Here is a 20,395-nt window from a genome sequence, read left to right as displayed (position 1 = left end):
TGACAGATTCCTTTTTAACAAATTACTAATACTGTGGTTTTAATTCTCTTAAACATTTCTATACCCAATTCTGAAACTTCAAAGAAGTAAAAGATTCCCCCCGCCCCCCCCCCCACCCCCCCCAATAACATACACAGAACTGCCACAGAATTGCCAGTTACCTCTTAGGCCAACTAAGGAACAAAAATACCCTCCTCTAGGGAATTCCCTGGTTGTCCAGTGGTTAGCGCTCTAGGATTCCATTGCAGAGGGCACGGGTTGATCCTTGCTGGGGGAACTAAGATCCAGCAAGCTCTAAGGCAAAAAAAAAAAAAATCCTATATCATTCTGATATAAGAAACAGATTGCAGACTAGAGATTTTCATCGGGATGCTTCCTGAGCTGGATTATTGTTGGTGACACTGATGGGACCTCACATGTCAATTTCTAGTTGCTATGTTAGTGACCCCCAGAACCTCCAGGGAAGATGATTACAGAGTCCAGATCCTTGCGTTTCAGTTACACACTTTTGTGGAGCTCTATGGCAAGGACACAGAACAAAAGAAGTCCCTGGAATGAGTCCAGTAGCAGCTGTTGGCAAGGGCTCTCTTGGCCTTGGCAGAACAGCACCCACCCCCAACTCTAAGACCCTGGCTGAATAGAACAGCCCCCCAAGTCCTTACTAGGTAAAATATCCAACATTTAGCAACCTGACCAATCACCTAATGACACCCTTTGCTTTATGGTGCATTGACCAATCGATTAATGCCATTTTCCTAGCAGGAATTTTCTTTGCCTTGGGGTTATAAAAGCTGGCTGCAAGCCAGCCCACTCTAGGCTCAGCTCTCCCTGGTCTGCCAGGAGGTTATCCTGCTGACTTTACAGGGTCCCTTCTCTCTAATAAACTCCATCTTCCTTACATTGTGCCTTGTGTCTGGAAATTCTTCTCCAGCCCATGCTCCAAAGTCAACAACTCTCCTAATTGTTCTGCCTACCCACGGATGCGTATCACTCCACCCCGCGGTTCTTTGACTGGATCCTTTGAATGGAGCCCTTCTTTGACTCCTAATTCATATTCAGCTTAGGTCTCAAGGCTTTTGACCCCATCAGATACCTGCAAATATCTCATGCACTTCTTTGTCCATGGAGCATACAAGAAGGAGCCTGAGTGAATTCTGAGGATCTCCTGCCACTGCATGCTACCCCAACCACTGATGGGAGAGCTGTGTAGTAGCTTCATCTTCCTGAGCAGCAGTTAGTAGGTAATGGTTTCAGCGGGACAAAAAATCAAGAAATGGAGCTATAATCATGTTAGTTTCAAGGGATTTTCCTCTGGGATCCAAACCACACGGACCAGGCGCTATTGGGTGTGCGTGGTTGTCTCTAGGAGGTTAAGGCAGAAGTGGGAGATGTGGTGGTACCTGAAGAGGGAACTCAGTGGTCAGGGTTCAGGAGGAAGTGGGGAGGGACTTACTTTGGCCTCTGAATACATTTTTTACTCCTTGAGTTTTTGTTTTTCCGATGTATTTAATTAGATTTTCCATTAAAAAAGTTATCCCAACCCCGCAGGAATGCTAAACTGGCCCAGTTAGAACTGTCTGAAATGCACCCGTGTCTCTGCAAATATCAATCCGCTCCTCTGAAAGCTGTGGCCCAATGTTGGCTCTTCTCTACGTCTCCGGGGCCGTCCTCGCCTCCCTGAGTCGGGTCGTGGCCTCCAGCCGGGTGCGCGGGAAAGCGGGAGGATCCAGATGCAACTAACCTGGAGGGCGCCCTGGGCGCGCGCTCCAGCACAGCTGCTGCCGTCCAGGGAGGAAGCCCTGGCTGCAGGTTTGGGAGGAGACGCCTGGAATCCAATGAGAAGGGAGCAGGTGGGGGAGGGGCTTGCCAAAAGCCCTTGATATAAGGCCTGGGAGCACTGCAGGCGGCGGGTCTCAACTGACATCTGCGGTTTGCAGCGGGCCCGTCGCCTCCTGCGAGGCCCGCCGGGGCATGGCCGCTCCCAAGCGGTTTCCGACCCTCGTTCAACTGGAGCAGCGAGAAGGGACGCCCTTCGAGATGCTCGGTAACCTCACCAAGCGGCCCTACTGGTTTCACTCCGAGTACCTGAAGAGTCCGAGGGCAGTTCACCTGGAGTCCTGGTTGGTGGAAGCGATCTTCGGTGAGTGGCCCCGAGTGGTGAGGCGAGGCCGAGGCCATTACCCCAGGCTGGCCGCGCCCAGGCAGCCTCTCCTTGGCCCTGGCTTGCAGCCAGGGCCCGGCGCTGCCTCCTCTCCCAGGTCCTTCCCCTCACCACCTCCTTGCTTCCCGCGCAGGCCCGGGAGGAGAGCACATCCCGCACGTTGAGTGCGTGTCGCAAACCCTGCTTCACGTTAATCACTGGGACCCGGACGGCGAGGCTGAGATCTTGATATTTGGCCGGCCTTATTACCAGAAGGATGTATCCAAGATGATCATGAACTTGGCTGACTATCACCGTCAACTCCGGGCGCAAAGTACAGAGCCAGGAGCAATGAAAGGTACCCTAGGCAGGCTCCGGGTTCCTTGGGAGGGATCCTGATGCTTCCTGGCCGTGCCGGGGCAGCAAACTCATCCTCTTCATTTGACAGGAAGAGGGTTTCCTCTTTGCAAGGGATCTAGAGGAGCAAATTGCCCTCGTACTCTCAGATTCCGGGCCCCCACCCCTGCAGCCTGAGCGGATGACTCCTTACCTGTGGGGAGTACGTGGGACACAGGTGCGACCTCCTCCCGCGGCTCTTTTTCCAGGCTCTGAGAAGGCTCCTGCCCGAGAGGCCGGTACCCAGCGGTCCCCCGACGCAGTCCGGGAGGCGGCGACCCAGTGGTCCCCCGGCGCTGCCGGGGAGACCGGGACTCAGCGATCCCCTGATGCTGCCCGGGAGGCCGGTACCCAGAGGTCCCCCGACGCAGTCCGGCAGGCGGCGACCCAGTGGTCCTCCGACGCAGTCCGGCAGGCGGAGACCCAGTGGTCCCCCGGCGCATCTCGGGAGGCCGGGACCCAGCGGTCCCCCGACGCAGTCCGGGAGGCGGCGACCCAGCGGTCCCCCGACGCAGTCCGGCAGGCGGCGACCCAGCGGTCCCCCGGCGCATCCCGGGAGGCCGGGATCCATTGGTCCCCCGACGCAGTCCGGCAGGCGGCGACCCAGTGGTCCCCCGGCGCTGCCGGGGAGGCCGGGACTCAGCGATCCCCTGATGCTGCCCGGGAGGCCGGTACCCAGCGGTCCTCCGACGCAGTCCGGCAGGCGGCGACCCAGCGGTCCCCCGACGCAGTCCGGCAGGCGGCGACCCAGCGGTCCCCCGGCGCTGCCCGGGAGGCGGCGACCCAGCGGTCCCCCGGCGCTGCCCGGGAGGCGGCGACCCAGCGGTCCCCCGGCGCTGCCCGGGAGGCGGCGACCCAGCGGTCCCCCGGCGCTGCCCGGGAGGCGGCGACCCAGCGGTCCCCCGGCGCTGCCCGGGAGGCGGCGACCCAGCGGTCCCCCGGCGCTGCCCGGGAGGCGGCGACCCAGCGGTCCCCCGGCGCTGCCCGGGAGGCGGCGACCCAGCGGTCCCCCGGCGCTGCCCGGGAGGCGGCGACCCAGCGGTCCCCCGGCGCTGCCCGGGAGGCGGCGACCCAGCGGTCCCCCGGCGCTGCCCGGGAGGCGGCGACCCAGCGGTCCCCCGGCGCTGCCCGGGAGGCGGCGACCCAGCGGTCCCCCGGCGCTGCCCGGGAGGCGGCGACCCAGCGGTCCCCCGGCGCTGCCCGGGAGGCTGCGACGCAGAGCCTCCCCGAAACTACCCAGGGTTCCGTTACCAGGTTCTGAAGGCGTTTCGGGCCCAGGAGCAAAGAGCCAAGCAAGGTCAAACGGAAACCTCTCCTGGAACCCTATTCTGCCGCAGAAGCTGAGAAAAGAATGGTGTGGGTTGTTCTTGGTTTCCCTGGTCCCTGTCACCCCCCGTTAAATGTTTGCAAACACGAATCTAAAAAGTTCTAATAAAGAATCAAAACTCTAACATCTGTTAATTGGCAAGGAGAAGGGGAGGGGGAAAGGCACGTTTCTCCAGCAGCCACTACTGGCTTCAGGCTGCTTTCTACCCAAAAGCAGGTGAGAGCTTTCAGCTTTCTAGCCCTTGGAGACCAGACCAGTCTCTTCCCGCCTCAGACAGGTGCCTCCCCTGTGCTCCTTCACTTCGAGCATCTGGCTTTGTAAGGTGAAGGGCTTCTCAGGCCGTCGACTGTGTCCTTGTGGGTAACCTTTCCAAGCCTGAGACGTTTCTACTCAAAGCGACATGGGATGCTAAAACTTGGTTTCAGCCCGGACCGCACCGCTGGGCGCTTCAAGGCTGGCGCATCACAGCATTGCAAATAGCGAATTCCCAGCGCTGGCAACTGCTGGGGAGGAGGCGAAACTGAAAGGGCCAAGACAGCCCAGCTGTCCTCTCCAAGTCCTGCCTGAGTCACTCGACCTCCAGTGATGTCTGAAGCCAGTGAGACACAAGCAGTGCTGGTGACTCCTCCCTGCTGTTTAGGAACTGCAGCAGTGGGGAGCCCTCTTTGTCACTGGGAGGTTCAGGGCCTGACCGGCCTGGGGGAAGGGCAGGAGACTTGGGAATGTGATCTAAAGCTTAAAACTCCTTCTTCCTTTAAGATTGATTCTTGCAACTCCCCTTTGTAATCCTAATTGTAAACTAAGGGCTGAGTCAAGAAATTTTAAATTCTGATGAGTATCATGACCCTCCCCGGAACAGTTAATCCTTAATCCTCAGCTAAAGTCATTGTTTTTAGTAATCGATCCATTGCTGTTGTAAATTCCTATTGTTAGAGGTAACTAGGAGGTGGGGTTATAATTAACTCCTCTTTTTAGGGTATATCAGATGCATGTAGGACTCCATCATGGGTCTCTCCACACCCTCCTGGTGTCTGTGCCAGAAGCTATTGTACTTTCTCTCCTTAACAAACTGTTAAACACTCTCTGCTTAAATCTGAGCAGTGGCTTGTTATTGATCCCCAGGAGAAATTCTTTTCCTTCGGAGATCACAAATCTGCACCACTAGACATATTTCATGGCATCACTTTTAAAAATTGAAATATATTTGACATAATGGTGTCAATCAAGGTGTACAACATGTTAACTTAGATACACTCACATACTGTACTATGATTACCACTGTAGAGAGAATAAGCACCTCTATCAGTTTGGCTTCCCATTCCTGGCTGCCGGCTGGGATGCTGGTGCCCTCGCTAGAAGAAGTAAACTGTTAACAGCTGGGGTCTTAGGATTTTTAAAAAATAGTATGAATCAATTTAGTGCGATGAAAATTTTCACTATAAAAATTCAAGGAAACCTAATTTTAAAGAGCAGGGAGTGGTATGTCTATTATAGACCCTTTGGTCACCACTAATGATCATTCCAATTTTAAATAAGCCTTTAGTTTATAACAAGGGAAATAAAGATGCAAAACTGAATTTACAAACAGGCTATTGACTATTTTCAGAAGAGGCAAGGGAAAGCCTAGGCTGAGAGAGCCTTAAACACTCAGATTCAAAAATCAACGAAGACTCAAAGTTTCAACTGAGGCTACATCAGAATAAAATTAAGACTCAATCTTGATTTTTTTTTTCCTCCTTTAAGTAGTACCCACATGACTAGAACATCAGATTCTGTCCTTTACAAGAAAGGTTACTGAGCAGCAGGTAGCAAACCAGTGGAATATTTAGGAGTCTCTGTGACTATCTTGAAACTAGGACAAAAATACCCTATACATACACACATATAGACATGTCTGAGATGATTTTATGAAAGAAAATAGTAAGATACAGTTAACATCCTTGGTTGGAGGTTGGAGACAGCCAAGAGAAGGAGATTGAACTTTAAATAAAAACATTTAGGTGTGATGACAGTTAAATTCCTTATGCCTATAAAGTGTTGATTAAAAAAAAAACAAACTAGTTTCCTCTCGAAGCAGGGCATGGACCAGTGACATCCAAGTTTTTACCCAGATTAAAGTCCCCAGACCTTCTTATCTGCCCTCTCAAGCTTACCATCCTGCAGAAGTAACAGTTTAACTTGAACATTTACATAATTGTATACACCTGTTTTTTTTTTTTTTTTCTCGCACCTTGATTTTCCTCAGGATGGGTAGTTTGATTTAGTCCTTCCCTTGGTGGTTGATTCGTTTGTTTCCCAAGTTACCTAATTACAAACCACTGCACTGAATTTCTACTTGCATGTTGAGTCCATGTTGGAATATTTCCATAAGAGAACTTCCTAGAAGTGGAAGTGTTGCTTAAAGAATGAGTCCCTTTAAGATTTTATACTGCCAAACTGCCATACAAAATAGCCATACCAATTATCTTAGTATATTCACCCAAACTCAGTGTTACTAATCTATTTTACATCCATGTGTATCATTTTTTTCTATCTACTCCACTGTTTTAACTATGTAACTTTATAGAATGCTTTAATATCTGAGAAGGCTAACCTACTCACTGTTCAATTGGCAGTCTTGGTCAGCTGTTTTCTAGATGGAGCAATTTATTAAAATGCATACAAAATTGGTTGAGGGAAAAGATGTATACAGATGATTTCCCAAAATATTTTATTCTATTAAGGCATGCTGTAGTGCTCACTGTATTCCTTAAACGACATGTATATTATATATACACAAGAGTGTATTTTATCCATTAAAAGAAGATGGAGATTAGATAGCAAGATTCTGTTTGGGAACTGAGGCCCAAGGCCGTCAATGGAAGTTGTCAAGGAATGAAGGCAGAACTACAGAAGTCTCCTAATTGGAAAAGATACCAATGCACCCCAATGTTCACAGCAGCATTATTTACAATAACAAAGATATGGAAGCAACCTAAGTGTCCATCAACAGAATGGATAAAGATGTGATATATGTATACACAATGATGTTAGTTGGCCATAAGAACAAAATTCTGCCATTTGCGACAACATGGATGGACCTAGAGAGTATTATATGCTTAGTGAAATAAGTCAAAGTAACACAAACACTGTTATCACTTATATGTAGAACCTAAAAAAAAAAAAAATGAATGCACGTAACAAAACAGAAATAGACTCACAGATATAGAGAACAAACCAGTGGTTACCAGTGGGGACAAGGCAGTGGGAGGGGCAAGATAGGGGGTAGGATTAAGAGATACAAACTACTGTATAAAATTGTGCAGCACAGGGAAATATAGCCACTACTTTGTAATAACTTTAAATGGAGTATAAGCTATAAAAATATTGAATCACCATGCTGTACAACTAAAACTAATATAATGCAAATAAGTATACTTCAATTTTTGAAAATTAAAAAAACCCTACAGGATTCTGGGAACAGTGACTCTTGTTTGTACACTTTTGCAGGTAACATGCTTGAGGGCTAGTAAAGAGGTCAGTCTGAACAGTTTTTGAATAGGCTGACTAGAGGCACCAAAGAAGAAGGTTCATTGTTGATAGACTGTGTGGAAAACGTTTGATTTCATCTGTGGAGCACACGTGACAACCTGTCCCAGGTCTTCCTGCTGCTCCGCTTTAATTATACCCAGGTTGGCTATTTCCCTCATCAGACTTTCTTAGCTCCACACTTCTGATCAAAATGAGGCCTTCAAAAATATACTAAGAGTGGGGAAAAAACAAAACAAACCACGTGCCTCCTGATGTGATGCACTGAGAAAGACACAATATGATCCACTCAGTATTTTTGCCACAAATATATAACCTAGATCTAACCATGAGGAAACATCAAAAAACAAGTGCAGGATTTGTAAGCAAGAAAGAAAACTGCAGACAGTTTGAGGACAGTGAATCCTGCTTGCACATTTTAGCGTAAACGGGCTGGCAGCAAATTTAGTGTGGACAATGTCTATGAGTGTGCTCACTAAAGGTATCAAAGAATACAATTTCAGCTGTTTACGGGTTCTCTGGAAATCTTGAGAACATAGCTGTGGAGCATAAGTGACAGGCTATTTCTGTTACGTCCACTTGTGTACTTTGGTTTAGTTAATACACACCTGCACTATTGACCTCATCAGAATTTTTCACTAGACCCTAGGAAAAACATTATTACAGCCTTGTTGGGTCCTTCTGAAGCACGTGTAAAGTCAGACTTTAAGGACTCTCATCCTACAGCCTCAGCCCCTAAAAAGTGGTTTTGATTATAACTGGAATTGCATTGAGTTCTGGGAAGAACTGACCACGAATACACAACACTCGACTTCGTTATCCAAGACCATAGTGTCTCCACTTATTCAACAGTTTTTCCTTCCTCCTTCCCTCTTTTTCACTAATCTGGAGCAGAATGTAATGAGTTAAGATTTTTATAATCCCTAAGGCAACACAAAGTAAAAAAAAATCACTTTAAAAGTGTAGTTAAAATAGTATATAAAAATTTATCTAACGTAAAATAATGGAGGAAAAGAACAAAAAAGATGTTAGGAAATAAAGCAAAATAGCGGACAGAAATCCAATCATATTGATAATTATATCAAATTAGAATGGGCTAAATCCCCCAATCAAAAAGCAAAGATATTCCAACTAGATAAAGAAGTCAGAGGTAAATAGACTACATTGAATATCATTCTACTTATCTTAAATATTCAGAAAAGGCAGCTGTAGAGTCAGCCAGCAGACTGCCTGCCTGGGGTGGAGGCAGGAGTGATGGCTGTCTGCAAACAGGCACAAGGGATCCTTGTGAAGTGTTGGTAATGTTCCCAAACTGGTCTATGCTGATGGTGGCACAACTCATGAGTTTACTAAAAAAGAAAGTGAATTGTACACACAATTTTACATTATGGAACCAATTAAGTGATCACACTTTTTAAAACTGCAGCGCAACAGCACAAAGTTCTCCAAAATAAAAACTGACTGTTGACAAGGATGCAGAGCAACTGCAAGTCTCATACACTGCTGAAAGGAATGTCAACTGGTTCAGTCAACTTGGCAACTTGAACTCACGCACACCCTAAAACTCAGCAGTTCCAATCCTAGATATATATGCAAGAGAAAGGCATGCATTCACGCACCAAGTCATGTACAACAGTTTTCACAGGACCCCTATTCATTGTTAAGTCCAAATAGGAAACAACCAAAATATACATCAACAGGATGGAAAACTAAATTAAGGTTTATTCACACAATGGAACTATAACTGCTGGCAACATGGACAAATCTTAGGTTGAGTCCCTTTATAGTTCAGTCACAACAGTAGTTATCCTTGGGGAGGATGCAAATGGGGGCTTCTGGAGTGCTGGTAACCTCTCTTCTCCACTGGCTGCTGGCTAAATGGATGTGCCCCCTCTGTACTGTCTGATGCGTCTTTTTTGCACTGCAGGTGTGCGTGGTTTGGGTATGAATGGAATACTGTGCATCAATAAAATGCTTACTAAAATTATAGAACAATGCTTGAAGTAATGCGAGGCTACTTGAAGGGACCACACGAGCAGTGAGACTTTTTGAGTAATCATTTTAATACTTTATTGCCTTACTGAGGATGTAAGTATGTTTATCATCAGAAAAATCAACAATGCTATTTTTCAGTGTGGTACTAGTAGATATTTCTATTTTAGCAACTTGTTAGAGAAAAAAACTGTCTTGTCCCTCAACAGAATAACAAATACTGTGGATTCTTACAAATTAAGTGTATTCTAATTCCTCTTAAACACACACACACACACACAAAACATGCACAAAGAGAATGAGCCTAAATTCAGCTGTGGAGAAAAATAAACAGCACGTGGGAAAGTATAATACAGAGATAAGATCCTAGAATCAACGTTTTGGTTCAAATCTCGCACACCCCCACGTCCTAGCTCTGTGATCTTGGCAATTTACTTAAGTTCTAAGCATCCTGCTTCGGTGCTTAGCACAAGCGCCTGGTATGTGATACAAGCTCTCATCACTAAGTATATAGCTAATATTACTCCCAAATTCTGAAAGTTAGAATAACAGAGCAACTACCCTTTTCAGATATTAAATGTTACACTGGTTTGCTAGGGCTACTGTAACAAAGTAACACACTGGGTGGCTTAAACAACAGGTATTTATTTTCTCAAAGTTCTGGAGGCCAGAAGTCCAAGATCAAGGTATTAGCAGGTTTGGTTTCTTCTGAGGCCTCTCTCTTTGGCTTGCAGAGATGGCTGTTTTCTTGCTGTGTCCTCACCTGGTCTTTCCTCTATGTATGCACATACCTGTGTCTGTATTTCCTCTTCTTATTAAAAAACAGTCACACTGACCCACTGACAAGACCTCATTTTTACCTTAATTATCTCTCTAATCCTGTTTCCAAATTCAGTCACATTCTTAGGTACTGGGGGTTAGGACTTCAACATGTTAACAAGTATAAAGGATAGAGAACAGGATTATTTAGTAACTTAGTTCTGGATAACTTTTGGAAAATTGGAATAAGTTTTAAGCATAACCCTCTTCCTCCAAATGTTGAATAGTCAAACATATTCAATGGGGTTTTGTAAAAATCCCACCAGGACAAAACCTGTAGGAATATTTATCAAATTTTTACAAAAGGAGAAAAAGTAGGCACTCCTAAGCTTAAATGTAAAACGTGAGGATGAGGGAAAAAAATCACAGAAAACAGTAATTAGTTTACACACAATAAAAATTTTTTGTATGCAAAAAATTTGAGAAGCAAAGGGGTGGACCATATTGGTTATAATGGACCATTACTTGTTACAAAAGCTTATACAGGTAATGAAAACCCTTATCTTCAGAGTTGAAAGAAGTAATGACGGGAATGAATAAAGAAAAATGTAAAAAAGCATTTAACAAAAATGTGAAGCACAATAGAATAATGTTCAGCATCACTTTTAATCAAAGATTTGTGTATCTGTGTGTTTAAAATGCTTGCAAACAGCTAGAATCCATTACTGCTAAGGGGTGAAGAAACGGCATGAGTTAAATCAACTCCAACTCAACTAAAGCCACAGAGCTCTTGGCAATCATTCCTCCAAGAATTCTGCTTCCTGAAAGTGGAAGCAACACAGGATTGGAACTGTTCTGCACAGACTGGTCACAGCATTGTAACGGATAATGGAAAAACAACCCAGCCCATGCAGGACACCTGCTTGGGGAGGGTGGCAGGGGAAACAGCTGGCTGAAAGGACACCTTCCAATGCACAAGCTGCCCAGTACCCTGGCTCCTTCTGGTAAATCACAGCACCAGCAGAATGAATGCAGATCACCTCAGCTTGCATGTTGGAATGCCCACCCACATGCGAGGTCAGAGACTCCACGCCAAGAAAACACACCCGCACACTGGCCACTATTCAGGGGCCAAACACCAGAGCCTCAGAGGAGAAGCAACTGGCATTACCTAAGAGCTTGTCAGAAATGCATATTCATGGGCCTAATGTACTGAATCAGAATCAGTGGAGAAGGGGCCTAAGAAATTGTGTTTTAGTAAGTTCTCAAGGTGATTCTTACACACATTAAAGTTTGAGAACAAATGACGCAAAGAAACCCAAAGCAGACTGACCCTCCATTTTCTGCCCCCTTGCGTGAGAGCCTGACTCTGACCAAAAATCATAAAAGGGTTAGCAGTTTCAAAACGGTAGAAAGTAAGGGAAAAAACAACAACAACAACAAAAAATAAACCCACCACTTTTATCTGCCTCTCACATCAAGGCATGAATGAACAGTCAATCTTTTACAAATTTGCTTAATTTTGAGTGAGCAAAGATCTTTATGTCATTGGACAAGAAGGAAATTCATTTATTTACTAGAATGGCACGACAAACTCATGTTTGCAGCAAAATAATCAAACCACCTTCCATCAAGATACAGAAAAAAAAAATGCAGAGGTTTAAGGATATTTGCTTCTCTTGAGCTTTAGTAGAAGCAGAACTGTTCTCATGCTCCCGACAACACTTATGCAACAAGACGCTGGGAAACCTGGGGACCCGGTGCCTGGGCCTTCAAGAACTCCTCGAGTTGTTCCATCTTCTCAGCTGCATAAAGAAAAATGCTCTCTGTTTCAAACTACTCCTTCGTGGGGATGGGGGTGTGCTGGCAGTATTCTTTCTTGGGGTGGAAGCTCTGAACCTAGGATCGGGAAACAGCTGCGCGACCACGCTGTGGGGCCGGCAGTGAGGGGCCTGAAGGCATCACATCTCAGCCCACTTTCCCAGGGACCTGCCTGGACTCCTTGCACATGGGATGCCCAGGGATCCCATGCAGCATCCTGGAGTTAGGAAACTGCAAAAAGTTGTGGGAAGATGAGAGGCTGGGAGGAGGCCAGGTGTGCCAGGTGGCTCCCCCCCGCCCGCCGTGGCCACCTCCTCACGCGCGTTTTCCGTGCCCCTCACCTCGGGCGCGCTGCTCCCGGTGCCTCGCCGCCAGGCTCAGGAGCACGGCCTTCACCCGGCGCTGGACAGCCGGCCGGCCGAAGACGGTGACTTCCACCAGATTCCCGGAGGGAACCGCGTCCACCGTCAGCAGGGCCTGGCTCATCCACTCCACTTCCGGAACCACGGCTCGGTCTGGGCCTGAATGCGAAAAGGAGAGACTGAACAGGGCACAGCGAAGGGCGGGAGGAGCTGGCCCGAACGGGACCGGCAGGGCCGCAAGCTGTCCCGCGCGGCCCGCCGGCCGCTCGCGACTGGGAGCCACCACCGGACCCGCGTCGCTCACCGAAGATCGAGTCGGCCAGCCACGCCTCCAGGGAAAACACCAGCGGGTTCCTCAGCTCCTGCACAGGAAACCACCAGGGCCGGGCGCGGATCCGCGGCGGCAGAAGTGGGAACCCCAGCGGCCCGTTCCCCCTGGCCTCGGAGGCGCCCTCGTCGTCGACCATGCTCGAACCAGCAGCCCAGGTCGAGGTACGAACAGCTCTCGCGGGATTTGGGGAGGTGCGAAGCCCCGGCCCTTTACAGCTTCCGGCCGACCCTGCGCCTGCCAGTGCGCCTGCGCCCTGCTGCCGGACGGCCTGCTGCCGGGCGCCCTCCTGGGCGTGGACTCTGGGGGGCGCCTGGCGATTAGTGCTGCGAGCTGGGGGGTCGCGCCCCTTTCTCTTCAGGTTGGACCCGGGTGGCTCTCGGCCGCGTCACGTGGTCAGGTAACTCCCGGTCCCGAGTTGTCGGGGTTGATGGACTGTGTGGTTGGATAGAGCGGGGTCCCGGCCAGGTCCGGTCGAGGTTCTGAGGTTCCACCTGAGGCGGGTCAGGCGGAGGGCGGCTCGTGGAATCTGCATCTTCTCTCTCAAGTCCTGACTCTGGTTTGTTACCGCTTCAGAGTCATTCAGACACGTGCGTCGTGTTTAAAATGCAGACGTCGGATGTGATCTTTCTGAAAACGTAGCGAGTGGGGACAAATCTCGTTTATTTCCAAAATCCTGAGGCAACGAGTGGAGTGTTGATGCACATTTCTTACCAATGTTCTTAATTTTAGCTAAAAATTTAAATTGTGAAATACTTCACACATTTAAAAAAGTTATATAACAAACACTCTTGTACCCCCCCACCCCAAACAAGAAGCTAGTATTTCCCACATTTGCCTGGCTCTCTCTTCTTTAAAACAGATGTCACTAAAGACCTTCCCTTCCCTCTCTGCAGGAAATACTTGTCCTAAAGTTGATGTGTGTCACCCGTGCGTGTTCTTATACTTTTCCTAGTGCATTTCTACAAGTATTGTTTGGTAGTTGTTTTAGAATAGACAGCATCTGCTGTACAAATGACTTTGTTCTTACAATTGGTTATGATGTGTTTGTTTTTTAAATCTTTTCAATGGAAAGTGTTGATCATTTACATAAGGGGGTGGTATTAATGTACTGAGTTCCCTCATCCGCATCATCTAGGCCTCAACAGTTGTCTGGGAGGAGATATAACTTTAGTGGATATTTTTATTTATTCATTTTAATTGAAAAAATCAACATAATAATACATACATATTGTAAGAAAAAAGTCTTGAGGATATAAAATAATTATGAAAGTTCTCTCTTTCATTTATTCTCCCTCAATCTCTTACTAATTCTTTTTCAGTCGTGTGTACTGTATCTTCTTTTAGTTTAAATTGTCTTTTTGCCTTCTTTAAGGTGTCTTTTGATGAATACAGTTCTTAATTTTAGTATAGTCAGATTTATCAGTCTTTGGGGTAAGTGCATTCTGTGTCTTGCTTAAGAAATCCTTCCCTGCCCTGAGGTCTAAAGACATTCAGTATACTTTTGAAGTTTCTATCATAACATTTAAATTCTTAAACCATCTGGGGTTAATTTTTTTTTTTTTTTTTTTTGGCACACGGGCTTAGTTGCTCCGTGGCATGTGGGATCTTCCTGGAGCAGGGATTGAACCCATGTCCTCTGCATTGGCAGGCGGATTCTTAACCACTGCGCCACCTAGGAAGCCGTGGGGTTAATTTTTTATATTGGGCATAAGGTAGGGATATAATTTCTTTTTATAAATTGATAATTTTTTCCTTGAGCCATATCTCTCCAGGATGCATCCAACTTGAGGCCTCTTCAAATTATATTCTTGAAAATTTTCAGACTCCGACAGGTAGCATGAGTCAGCTAGAAGGCTGGTTTGTGGTAGTTAATTATTAGATCAAGACATGCTTGAGAAAGGCAAGGTCAAGAAAAGTTCCTTAGGCATTCTTATCTGGAAGAAAGTTTATTTCTGATTTATTTTGCAAGTATAGTCATTTGAGGTCTTATGCAGAGATACCATATTAAGTTTCCTACACCTGGCAACCTGGCAAGCCTTGAGTTTTATTAGCTGACCCATGCCAGCTTCAAAACAGAATTGCAAGGTTTTTAGGATTTTGCAGAATCTGCCAAGATGAATCATTTTTGTCACTTTATACCTCCAAGGCTTCCTGATTTGATTCTGATTGGTGGGAGACAGAGGCATGATTTGAATAGTGACTCCAACATTTTCTAGCTATGTGACCGAATGCAAGTTATTTAAACTTTCTGCACCCCATGAAGTTAAAAAAAACACCACCAAGAAGACTTCCAGTGGATCACTTGCTTTCATTTTATCTGCTTAGCCCTCAGAGAACCAGTTTGAGGGTATTTGGGTTTAGTCAGTAGTATAGAAGTGAACTGGTTTTGTAATTTCTCATTGGGAATCTTTATACTTCATCACTTCACTTCTTGTAATCTTCAGTTCTTAAGATGACATCTCTCTACAATGAAAAATGTTACAAGGCACAGTGAACACCAGTTTTTTGTACCAAATAATAACATCAAAATGTACATCACAGTTAGTTAGAAAAAAGTGGCCAAAGTGAGGAAAATAAACTAGTTAGAAGATATTGAAAAAATCAGTGTCAGACTAGGAGCAATCATGCAGAAAAAGAATACAATAAAGGCTGTATTCTGAACAATAGAGGATATTCTTCTAATGTTTAGGAGCATTTACAAACAGTAACTATGTACTAGTTCCAATGGATGGGTGGATGGAAGGATAAATTAATAAATAAGGAGTTATTATACCACACTACTAAATAATATTCAAGTAAAGTAAGAAATGAAAATCATAACTGACAGTCTATTTAGAATATAAAAATAATTTACAAAATACATTTTAAAACATGGCCAGTGTACATTCTGAAAAATCTAGTTTTCAGTCTCCTCTCATCTGTCTGCTCCTCCCAGATGTAGTTAACTATTATTAGTTTTTGAGTTATCCTGCCATTAAAAAAATGTATAGATAAGTATTTGGGAGTTTTTGCTTTTACTTTTTTTGTAATATTACATGTATTTAATTGTGCTCTTTTTTGCACCGTCTGTATTTTGAAGAACTTTAACCCAATGGAAAAATTGTAAGAATATTAAATCTACGAGTACATTCTATACCTTTCATTTGGTTTCACCAGTTGTTAATGTTTTGCCTCATTTATTTTCTCTACCTACACATACTTTTTCATGAACTGTTTGTAAGTTGCAGGCATGACACTATCTCAAGTACTTCAACATTATCTCCTAAGAACAAGAACGTTATCCTCTATAACCATATAAAATTTAACATTGGTCTAATACTGTTACCTAATACATGATCCAATTTCAATTTCCACAGTTTTTCCAATAATGTACTTTATAGCTAATATAGAGTCATTCTGTTTTATTGTTATTGTATGATGACATTGACATTTTTGAAATATTTTAAATTTTTTATTGTGGGAAATTTCAAACATATACAAAGGTAGAGAGGATAGTATAAATGAATGACCGATATACTCATCGTACAACTTCAAAACATATCAACTCATGGATTATCTTGTGTGGAAATAAAGACCACCCAAGTGGGAACAAGCGAGGCTCTTTATTCAGAGGTTGCTATGGTAAGGGAGTCAGCCACCATCACTTGAGTTTGGCAGTCTCAAAAGCAGGCAGAGGAGAGGGAAAGCTTTACATAAAGTGGGGAAAAGGTGTGCCTGAAGGGGGAGGTATTGGCCTGGGGAAAGTGTAGGCGGGCTTACTAGGAAGCAGGGCATCCTATGTGATTGTTTAGGGGTGTGTATGTGGCTTTCCCAGTTGGTCCTCAGTTAATATCAAGAGCAAAAATTAGTGAAATTGACAGTTGTTAATCAAGTCCTGGATCTCTTGCATTGATTGCCATAGGGGTTATTTGGCTTCCTGGACTGCATGCTGCAGATTGTGGGTCAGAGTTCTGTTTTTGTGTTTGGTCTGGCCATTGTCCAAATATTCAGTTTCTTGGCCCCTGCTTTTGACAATTCTCTTGTTTCCTGGAGGGGGACGAATTCAGGGAAAGCCAAAGATCCAGATATTCACTGCTTGGAGATTACTCAGCTGTCTTCATGGTCAGCTGTATTGCAAGACCTTCTTGCTCTTTTTGTTATATCATCATGGAGCTGTCTGATGACAGAATGAATGTAGAAACATTTAAGGCTCTGGATAGAATGTGTCAAAAGAAAACTCAGAGAACTTTACTTGAGGTGAATCTTTTATTGAATGAGAAACAAACTGTTCACAAACAGGGGGACTCCAAACAAAAAGTGGCTTGAAGCTCCACTCTGAGCAGTTACAGCTCAGCTTATAAAGCATGAGGAGGTACACTGTTTTGTACTGTGGTTGTAAATCGCTGCCAGAAACTTACATTCCTTTTAGAGCAGTAGTATTACATAAGTTTACTTGTTTACAGAAGTTGATTAGCTAGGTTATGCTGACATGAAGCAAACTTAAGTTTTAAGGTCAGAGGCAACATTTCAGAGAAATCAAGACAGTTTGAAGTTTTGATTACATGATTCTTAAGTGTTTGGTCTAAGTCTGTATTCAAACTGTGGCCTCCATTTTGGTTTCTCTTTAACAAATGCAGTGGGTCAACATCATGACCCAAAGCAAGAACTAATAAGCCTTGTAAAATTCTTTGGAACCGGTTATCCTAACTGTCCCACAGAGGCCAAGAGAACAAATCCAACAGACCGTGAGAGTGATACATACAGGCTATGTATCACCTTTTCCTTAAGGTGTTGCACCTTGTTCCACCTTGCCCGTTTCATTGATCCAAGTACAACAGGAAGTATTAGCACTGGCACAGACAGCAGCATGGCTAGCCAGTAAGGAATCTACAGCAATGCAGTTGTCCATCGTTACTCATGCCAATGAGTTGAGACTGATCTCCGTTCCATCTCTAGCAGACATGGTATCATTAATAACTTCTGCCAAAGTTAGTGATAGGTTTCTTCCCATCTTTTCCTACCAATGGGGACACTGCTCTGACTGTTCTCGTAAATGATCAGTCAGTAATTCCTCTAGGTTGTGTGCCTGTATAATCAAGAATGGCCTCATTTTGGAGCCCATGTCTGAGTCAGGATTTCCAGCCTTGGTGATTTATAGAATTTGGGTCTCTGTATTCAGACAAGTCTCAGAATAGTGTTCCTAAAGTGCATGAAATGTTAGTCTGAGGCAAATGAGACCAGGCAGTATGGCCACAAAGGAAGCAGTATCCAACAGGGGCACATGGATATCCAGGAAAAATGGGAGTTCACGACATGATGTTGGAACCAAGGCCTTACATTCCCTGTGTGACATATTTGGGTCTCTGTTAGCCTCTTCCAGGTGGCATTTGGCCCATTGCCCTATGAAGACCGTTGAATCCAAATTTAGAATTACCTTGAGTCAATCCATAGATTGTGATAATCGGTTCTTCTGGAAGAGGGGAACACTAGCAGAGTCACAGATTGATTTGTTTAAGGTCAGTTGTCCACATAGGTGCAAGTGGAAACACCATCAGCTGTAATTCTGTTTTTATCATGGGGGTCAGTGATGGATAGCATATCCAGCGGTCAGTAGGACTGAGGGCAGTGGTTTCTGTTCAGGATAATCTAAGAATAGCATTAGAATGAGTGTGCTCTGACCTAATAATTATAATAAGGAGGGGAAAGAGAAAAGGGTCCATTATGGGTAGATGACAACAAGGGGTCTATAGAAAATGAGAAGAATGATTGTAAACAAGCAGATAAAAGAGGAAACAGGAATTAGGTATCTGTCCAACAGCAGGCCAAGAACTATCTTTGGTCACCTGTTTGTCCCAAAGGTCTGGGCTAGTTGTCTGCTTCCCAGTATTTGCTTCTGGAGGATCTCTGAGAGTCCTGCATTTGAGGTCCCATATTGGAGTAGTTTTCCAATTGTGTGCAATTGTGAATTGCCTTTTTAGTTGTAAAACATGAACCCAAATATAGACTCCCTGGACTTTCACAGTTTATTTGGTGTTAACAGTATCTGCCAAAGGCCCGTCCAGTGAGATTCTAGAGCAGTTTTTCTCTGATATCTCCTCCTGCTGATGAAATCTCCTGGCTGAAGTTCATGAAGAGGCTGTTTAGGAAGACTCTGTGGGAGGGTGGTCTTAACTTATTGTGATAGGACTGGGTATACTACATGCACCCCTTGCAGTGTTTTGCCATGTCCACATACAGTTGGCAGAGTCCAGTGTCAGAAATGAAATCTCTAAATGCACGCGCCTTCCAGTTACCAACTCACTGGCGGATAAGCAGTGTGTCCCTGAGGGAGTGGACAGAATGGCCATAAGGGCTAGTGGGAGTACCTCTGACCAAGTGAACTCAAGAGTCTCTGAAGGTTTTGCTGATTTTAATTTAATCATTCATCTTTTTGACCTTTCCAGAAATTGCAGTTTTTGAATAAGAGATGACACCTTACACAGTTCTCTTATAAAGGTTTCTGTAAAGTGTGTGTCCCAATCACTTGGCATATAAGTTGGGATGCCCCAGGTTGGAAACACAATATCAGGCAGCTTTCTAGTGACTAGAAAGGGTGTAGCTTTTCAGGAAGAAAATGCTTCAACTCATCCTGAAAATAGACATACAGTAACTAAACATACTCAAGTCCCTTGGAGGGTGAAAGCTGGATAGCACATTTGAAGGTCTTCATAGGGCCCTTGAGCCTTGCTTCCTGGCCATGTCCCACCTTTACAGTTTTTCCAGGATTATGTTGTTGACTGGTGGCACATAATCTGAAAATAGCCTTAGCTTTCTTTCTAAAGTTTCTCCATCAGTGTTGATTTACGATAATAACCAATGTATCTATTCCATGATGGGTAGTTTCATGGAGGAATTTAGCAAATAGTCATTTGAAATCACCTGGAGCCACCAAGCACCATCTTGAGAGGCCAAGAGATTATCTGAGCAAAGGGTACAACCAGCTTTTCCCATTCTTCCTTTTCAAAATCAGGGGCTAAATGTTAATATTATAGAGTGTCCTTTCATAGTAATAATTTTTCCTTTGGAGGTCAGATAGGATCATAACCTTGGTTAAAATGGTTTGTGTGGCATAATAACCTGCATTTCCTTTACCTTCCATATTCTCTCCTTTTACATGGGCCTCGGATTTATAATAGCACTCTCTCTAGGAATTGAGTGTATCCAAAAGTTCCTTAACTTGTCCCATGTTTTATGGGGTTTTCGGTAGAGATGAAAAACCTCTTTTGCTTCCAAAGCATCTCAAAGTCATGTACTACTCCAAAAGCATGGCTATTATCAGTATGTATGTGTACCCTCTGGCCTTTGGCTAGTTGACAAGTTCTAGTAAATGCAATCCCATCTAGGCTGAGTTTTCCTCAGAGGACTAACCTCTAAAAGAGAGCTTAAATTGGTGAGAGCATATCCTGCTTGATAGCCTTCACTTTCAGTTTTGAGGTTTACTATATCAGCAGATAATGTTAGGGTGGGGTTCTCAGTGGAGCTCTGGTAAATCTGAGCAGGGGATAGAACATTCCCTGATGGAAGTCAGACCATCAGGAGGCTCCCCTGCTTTTGGTGGAGGAGGCGAGTGCAGGACTCAGGGTATTGGAGCAGTGAATAGTCACGTGAGAGGGAGACCAGGCCGTCCAGAACAGATGGAACCTCATAAGAGGTTAAAAAGCTGTTAGAAAAGTGTGTGTTCTCAGTCACCAGAAATACCTGTTATAGCATGAGGAACCATT

General features: G+C 45.0%; 2 protein-coding genes across 2 annotated transcripts; one reads left to right on the top strand and one right to left on the bottom strand.

Moving 5' to 3' along the window:
• The first annotated feature begins 1,971 nt into the window (after positions 1-1,971).
• Positions 1,972-3,797, top strand: KHDC3L (KH domain containing 3 like, subcortical maternal complex member). Its single transcript, XM_057737772.1, has 3 exons — positions 1,972-2,140; positions 2,295-2,474; positions 2,647-3,797. The coding sequence occupies exons 1-3, from the start codon at positions 1,972-1,974 to the stop codon at positions 3,795-3,797; spliced, it is 1,500 nt and encodes a 499-aa protein (XP_057593755.1).
• Positions 3,798-11,867: 8,070 nt separating this feature from the next.
• Positions 11,868-12,792, bottom strand: OOEP (oocyte expressed protein). Its single transcript, XM_057740258.1, has 3 exons — positions 12,630-12,792; positions 12,305-12,484; positions 11,868-11,947 (listed from the first exon to the last, which is right to left on the bottom strand). Exons 1-3 carry the CDS (start codon positions 12,790-12,792, stop codon positions 11,868-11,870), a joined length of 423 nt encoding a protein of 140 aa, XP_057596241.1.
• Positions 12,793-20,395: the final 7,603 nt, after the last annotated feature.

Source organism: Hippopotamus amphibius, chromosome 6 (assembly GCF_030028045.1).
Source record: "Hippopotamus amphibius kiboko isolate mHipAmp2 chromosome 6, mHipAmp2.hap2, whole genome shotgun sequence".
Lineage (NCBI taxonomy): Eukaryota > Metazoa > Chordata > Mammalia > Artiodactyla > Hippopotamidae > Hippopotamus > Hippopotamus amphibius.
This window is presented reverse-complemented; position numbering and strand designations above follow the sequence as displayed.